The 7,475-nt window shown below is 36.3% G+C and overlaps 1 protein-coding gene across 1 annotated transcript in view; it reads right to left on the reverse strand.

Annotated features, from left to right (window-relative positions):
• Positions 1-7,108, reverse strand: part of LOC135196454 (mucin-2-like) — a 28,911-nt gene extending 21,803 nt beyond the window's left edge. The window contains exon 1 of the mRNA XM_064223296.1: positions 6,828-7,108. Coding sequence (XP_064079366.1) covers positions 6,828-6,835 — 8 coding nt within the window. The 5' untranslated portion in view covers positions 6,836-7,108. The remainder of the gene's footprint in view (positions 1-6,827) is intronic.
• Between the last annotated feature and the right edge of the window lie 367 nt (positions 7,109-7,475).

The following is a 7,475-nucleotide window of genomic DNA, read 5'->3' on the forward strand; positions in this document are numbered from 1 at the left end:
GATGCGGAATGGAAAATGTAGAACCTTGCTGAAAGAGAAACTGAGAATAAAAAGGTCTGAAAGAAGCAACAGGAAGAAAACCTCGCTGTTGCACTTTGAAACAACTGTAAGGAGACAGTGGAAAGGAAGACAGAAGAAAGAGAATATGAACGGAGGTACAGTAAAATGAACGAAAGGTTTGAAGCTAGGGGCCGAAGGGACGCTGCAAAGAACCTACAGTAATGCCCACAGTGCACCACATGAGGTGCACTGACGGCACTATCTCCCCTACGGAGCTAGCCATATTCTTCTTTACATACACAAGAGCACTCAAGAATGACCTGACATTGGAACCTTTTCAAGCCATAATTACAGTGGTCTTTAATTAACTCTCTAACATTTCAGTCTTTTCAATAAGGTAATTCGGTAATCAATTCACCTTTCATCGAATGCTAACTCTCTTCGCTACCCAAGACCACCACTAATCTCATACAGTTGTCAAAACACTGTACCTGATTTCTATTTTCTATTTCATACCTTTTACAAGTGTCCAGCATCTTTGTTGTACATTTCATAAGGTTTTATTGTATTACTGATAAAAATATGAAAATATATATCATCTTAATCTTCGTCTAGCTATTTAATAATAAGCATAAACGAATATAATAATAATAATAATAATTAATAATAATAATAATAAATAATAATAATCAATATGAATAATAATAATAACAATAATAATAATAATAATAATAATAATAATAATAATAATAATAATAATAATAATAATAATAATAATAATAATAAATAATAAAAATAATAATAATTAATAATAATTTTAAAGTCGCCAGCTTTGTCTTCAAGTGTCATCACATAAGGTGCAGGTAATTCTATTCATCAACCTTATAAGATCTGCTTGTTAGAATACATTTATTAATTATTACATTATGCATTACCATACAGTTACTGGACCTAACTATTCTCGATAAACTAGATAGATGAAGTCCTGGCAAAATATAAAAAGCTGCTCTTTAATAAGCAAGCACTAAACTCAATAAAAAAAATAAATATTCATAGTAGCACGAGCCTTGAAATGGAGAAACAAATCCACAGTTATGTATGGGTACATACATTTAGAAATAAATCTAGAGAGCTATCTGTAGAAATTTATTTTTTAAATGTATGTACCCATACATAACAGTGGATTCGTTTCTCCACTAAACTCATTGGTGTTTACTTCTAAAAAAAAAATAGACACAAAACTCATTCTCCTTCCCTGGATAAACAATACCTAGATAAGAAAAAAAAAAAAAAAAAAAACAGTAAGTTGAAAAGAAAGTGAGGGAAGAATAAAAACTGGGTCTTCTACAAAAGGCGTCCCCAAGCGATTACGAAACGGCCTTTCCCATCTCTTGGAGCATGTTCTGACCGGTCTCCAGGGTCTCCTACCCCGCCCCCTTCATATATGTATAAAAAAAGCTTGCTCTGAAGAAGAAGAAAAAAAGTCTTCTGGAGCAGGAAACTCTTAGTACCCAAACCACTTTCTTTGCAATCAGGAGTGACCGGTCGCGACTGGTAAGTGTATATCCCTTAGGCACCAGTCCAGAAAAAAAAAAATCTCACTTTCGCTGGCGCTGGAAAAGCGAGAGAGAGAGAGAAATATGATGAAACTGCTTTCACGCATGTATTAATATCAGCCGATCTTTTCGGTATATTGGGACGTCTCTACAATTGCTGGCAAGGACTCCAATGAGAGAGAGAGAGAGAGAGAGAGAGAGAGAGAGAGAGAGAGAGAGCCAGCTACGACATAAAGCACTTCCCATTTCGTAGCTGGAGTATTTCTTCAGAGAGCGAAAGTAAGCGATCTGAAGACGCGCATATACATCTTCTATCATTCTCGCCATATCTTGCTTCTACGCCTCTGAGGAAAGGAAGCAGACCCAGAATAAAGAATGTCACAGAATAATGAATGTCACAGACAACGTCCTCCTCCTCCTTTTCAATGGGAGGCACGTACACAAGTCAATCCATTCCCTGGAAATGGGTCGCTTCCTTTGGCTTCAACGCCGTGACACCGAAAAAGGTCAAAAAACCCGAATGAAAACTTGTCAGAGTTTCATTTCGGGGCCTTTTTCCAAGCACTTGGGAAACTGACAGGTTCGAGTGCTTTCATGCGTGGTGTTGGATTGCATGACATTCGCAAAATATTCTTAAAAAAAACACCAAATGTTTTTTTTTATGTTTATCTAAATAAAACCTCGTATTAAAATACTTCAATATCGCACCGGATTACATGGATAAATTGGTTTCATAACAGACTGAGTTTAGAATAAATAAATATTTGAAAGAAGGGGTTTAAAAAAAGGGTTATATATTTTCAATTCAGCTGTTTCAAGTTAAAAGGGTTTAAAAGAAAACCCTGGATTCTAGAGGAAAATTCAGCGTTAAAGTATCTGAAAAACCATGACTTTACCTAGACCAAGAAACTCTTACTTGGCCTAGGTAAAAAATTCCACGCCTTTTCATAAATATATTGCAGTCTGCACTAAAATATCGGAAAACAAGAAAAATTTCATGATTTTTTTATACTTTACTACATAAGACTTGGAGTAAAGTGACGACCTCAACACACACACACACACACACACTATATTATATTATGTATTATATATATATGATGTATATCTATATATATATAGTATAATGCTATATATATATATATATATTATAATATATATATATATATAATGTGTCTAAAAAAATGTTTTTGCATTCTTGCCACCTAAAAGCTCTTGGGTACTTGGGCCCTAACGTTTTTTTTTTCCTTTTTTTTTCTTTTAAAGTCCCCCTCGGATCTACCTTACATTCTGGCTCCAATCACCCCCTGACGAACCCCCTTCCAAATTCGAGCTAAAATAGCGTTTCTCACCGACGGCAAAAAAACCTCTTTACCCACTCGATCGCAAATCACATGTACGCGAGTGGCGCCAAAATCTTGTTACGGACTTGTAACTGCGCGCGCGTTCCATTCGCGCGAAAAATAGAAGAAAGAAAAATTCGCCAGCAGAGATCCCGCGCCAAGACTTGTTTCCTAACCGCGTCACAATCCGGGTTACGTATACGTACTGGAGGAGGTAACTACATGTTCCCCAGCGCTGACCAATCGGTTTTCCACTAGACGGGCGACAAGGCTCTTACATAATGCGTCAGATGGCAACGCGTGAAGAAAACTTAGATCATAAACTTACTGAATAGCCGTTGATAAAACTGAAGATATTAAAAGATGTCAGTTTACACACATGAGTAATGTAGCTGAGATATATCACATCACGAAAATTTAACTTTACTGAAATATACACCGAATTAAAACAGTGTAAATAAATCTTTAAACTATGCCAGTTAAAGATGGCAAGATCGACAGATGAAAGACTTGAAAGATAATAATAATAATAATAATAATAATAATAATAATAATAATAATAATAATAATAATAATAATAATAATAATAATAATGTTATTATTATTATTATTATTATTATTATTATTAATTATTATCAATGGCAACTGCTCTCCATTGGAGAAAAAAATTGCAACAAAATCTGTTGCAAAAACAAGGGCAAACAGTGAATTATTGCAAAGTCATTACAACTAACACGAGCTGTTTTTGTTTTTGTTTTTTCTGTTTTTTTTTTTTTTTTTTTTTTTTGCGAAAATACAAACCAAATTTACTGCTGATACCACTATATTACTAATGGCAATCAAACTGGCGAGATTAATATATCATCAAAGTCAATCTTTGACAGCAGGGGACGAATTTCGTCACGTTCACGTCATGTCGTGCCTGCGAGAGAGAGAGAGAGAGGAGAGAGAGAGTGAGAGAGAGAGAGAGAGAGAGGAAAGTTACCTAACCGTTATTTTCACTGAATAATCTGCATCAACTCCATGGAATAATGTGGATATACAGGACACAAAAACTGTATGCACATTTATATATTTTTTTCAACATTAAGATTTTCCTGCAACAGCGAGTGGCTTTGAACAGAATATATATATATATATATATATATATATATATTATATATATATTATATATATATATATATATATTATATATATATATATATATACACACCACAAAGGTCCAGGTGGTGTTTGATAGAAAAAATCACGTGTAACATTATTTTATAAACACATACGCATATATATATATATTCTATATATATATATATATTATATATTTTTATATGAGTGTGTGTGTGTGTGTGTGTGTGTTGTATTAAGGTACAAATGTCCTTTAATATCTAATTCGCTATACCTCGGAATTAATATATTTTCATATATGTTAACCGAAGGGGAATTTTTTAATTGATAATAATTTCGTCCTCTCGTGGATTCGAACCAGCGCACAGAGAAGAAATCAGGTATATAACCCTATTACTATGCATACATGCGCCCATGAGTGTATCTCTACATGCAATACATCCGTCCATATAAAAAAAGGGCTAAAAATACGAAAAAAAAAACCACTTGGAGAAATTCGTGATTACCGAAAATAAGGATCCTACGAATTCTGGCAGGATTCCCACAGGAACAATGGGGCAAAAACCAGTAAGTCATTGTCTGTCGCAAATGGTGTGAATAAACGCCATGCTTGAGAGGCAAAGGGGGGGGGGGGGAGGGTGTGCGTGCTTGCCTTGAAAAGTCACGGAAAAATTAGGGAGAGAGAGAGAGAGAGAGAGAGAATACATAAACTAGTGTACCTTTCTGTGTACAGGTATAAACCAATAGTAATAGAAAAGAGAGAGAGAGAGAGAGTATATGTATAGTGGTGTACAGTTACTTATTGAGAAAAGTATATGAGAGAGAGAGAGAGAGAGAGAGGAGAGAGAGAAAGAGAGAAATAATATATAAACATATAGTAATGTATAGTGTGGTTATTTAGTGTAGTAAAATTAAAAGAGAGAGAGTAGAGAGAGAGAGAGAGAGAGAGAGAGAGAGAGAGAGAGAGAGAGAGAGAGAAAGCGCGCTATATAACATCGCATAACACTCATTACTTGTTATTATGTAATGCTGTGAAGTCTCCTACTTCCTCATACTCGCTTCCCCAAACAATAAGAGAACTTAATTGGCGACTTGTTACGTGTTCGTATACCATAATGGCTCCGTTCATAGCGGGATTAGCATCGTCTTCATCACGGTTATTCAGAATCATCTTCCTAACTGGGCGTTTGCTAATGGAAGGGGGGGGGGGGGGAGGGGAGGCGGAGGCGGACGGTGGGGACTTCCAATCGTCGATAAACGTAACTCGATTGATTTTTACTACTTGATGATGCATTTCCCTATAAGGAATTTTGAAAGAGGGTACAAAGAAAGCTCTGTGATGTCACCATTTTGCAATCAGAAGCTCACGTCTCCCGGTGAAAGCCAAGCATTATTATTGCGTCATCCACTCTATTGATTATTATCGAGACCTATATGTTGTCAACAACGAGCGAGCGAGGATGATGCATTCGGTCATCTCTTCCGTAGCTTCCTCTCTCTCTCCGCTCGTTGGGCTGTTTAATGAACCGTTCGAGAGATGGCGTTCGCTTCCCAAGGTTCAAAGGATGCGCGCGCGCCACATGCATAGGGTAACTCTCTGATATCTAAGTATCCCACTGTATATATATATATATATATATATATATATATATATATATATATATATATATATAATCTACTGGTCATAGAATTTGAGAAGTTAAGAGGGCATTGTGGCTATTACATATAAAATATATATGACCGGTAAAAATGTTGTTACAAACAAAATTCCATTTAATAAAAGGATCCCATAAAAACGCAAAAATATACAGGGAAAATACTATATTTCAGAGATAGTCTCTGAAACATAGTATTTTCTCTTAAGTTTTTGGCGTTTTTATGGGATCTTGTTATATATATATATAATATATATATATATATATATATATATATATATAAAACACAAACAAATCTAATATTGTGAGACCTCCCAAACGTATAGTTACGTTCAATTTCAACACGCCAACGAAACATTAACCCTTTTTTGCTCTGACAGCTAAAACTTTCTGTCTATGACTACCGATTGATATTTGTCATGAAACCTTTAATACTTGTCACCCTATACGACACTGCTGCTGGTATTATCACATTCCGGGCGTTTACCCTTAGTTTTTCGTGGTTTATATATTCCTATACGTTTACAGATATCTGTCAACGAGCACTGCAGTTTCTGCCTCTTTAACATCTACATAATTTGATTGATCAATAAATTGTAATTTATTTTTTATATAGAATTACATCTGAAACTGTTAGAAAAATATTTTAGATACAGATATATATTTGATCCTTAAAAAGTCAAAACAGATTGTGACTATTAGTACTTTAAGTTTTCTTAATTTCAACCAATTTTTTTTTTTTTTTTATCTAGAAACATTACTACTGACTGACACAAGCCAATCTGATAATATAATTTCTACGTAGCTCCAAGTTTCTAAAACTATTAATTTCAATAATCCTTTTTTTAGATCTAGAAACATAATTACTGACTGACACAAGCCAATCTGATAAAATATTTTCTACGTAACATCAAGTTTCTAAAACTATGTAGTATCTATGATTCATGTGAATCATTACTGACAGATAGAGAGGCTAAATAGATCTTAAAACTATGTATCTACGATTCATGTTTGTGGGATGTCTGTAGTCAATGAAATATATTCCCCAGCTGATACACATTGTTACTTTTTCAAGTTGTGTTGCCGGTCTCCGTGCAATTAATAATAATTATAATAAAAAAAAGGACACAAGGGAAGGCGCCTATACTCACAGCTTCATATTGGAGGCTTTTATTCCCGTGAGGCCTATAAACAGTTCTAGCACATGGTACACTTCTCTCCAAGAGACACAAAAGATTCTTCTTCTTTTACGGATCTGCTCCCGAGAAAACAATAAAAGTCCTTCCAGAGGTATAGTACTAAATACTTCGGACACCAAAGAGGAGAGAGGAGAGGATGCAGGCAGAGGCCACTCTCAAGAGGCGGGACAGTTCACTTCGCCAGTCCGTCCCAGGCCACGTCTTCCGGACTTCTAAAGTCGCACTCGGTTCCCTCGCGCGCGGAGACTTCAGCGGTGGAAAGACAAACCGCCCCCCTTCCCTCTCCCCCTTTCTAAATCCTCCTCCCTCTCTGGCTTCCTCCCCTCTCCCTCCCGTCCCTCGGACCTCGAAAACACAGCAGCAGCCTTCATTGGGAGAAAGTGGTTTAGATTTAAACCCGTCCAACGATCTGATTGGTGAAAGTCCCGCCCGGTTAGGCTACGCCTCCTCCTCCACAACCTCCGCGCGCCGAACGTTGTAGTTCGCACGGTCGACGCTAGGTGGTGTTTTCTGTCTCTCCAGAGGTTAAGGGCGGGTATGTGGTGGTATCGTGCAAAGGGGCAGGGGCCTCGCTCGCTGCTGGGGTCACTGGGCATGTCG

This window comes from Macrobrachium nipponense, chromosome 17 (assembly GCF_015104395.2).
Source record: "Macrobrachium nipponense isolate FS-2020 chromosome 17, ASM1510439v2, whole genome shotgun sequence".
In the NCBI taxonomy this organism is placed as follows: domain Eukaryota; kingdom Metazoa; phylum Arthropoda; class Malacostraca; order Decapoda; family Palaemonidae; genus Macrobrachium; species Macrobrachium nipponense.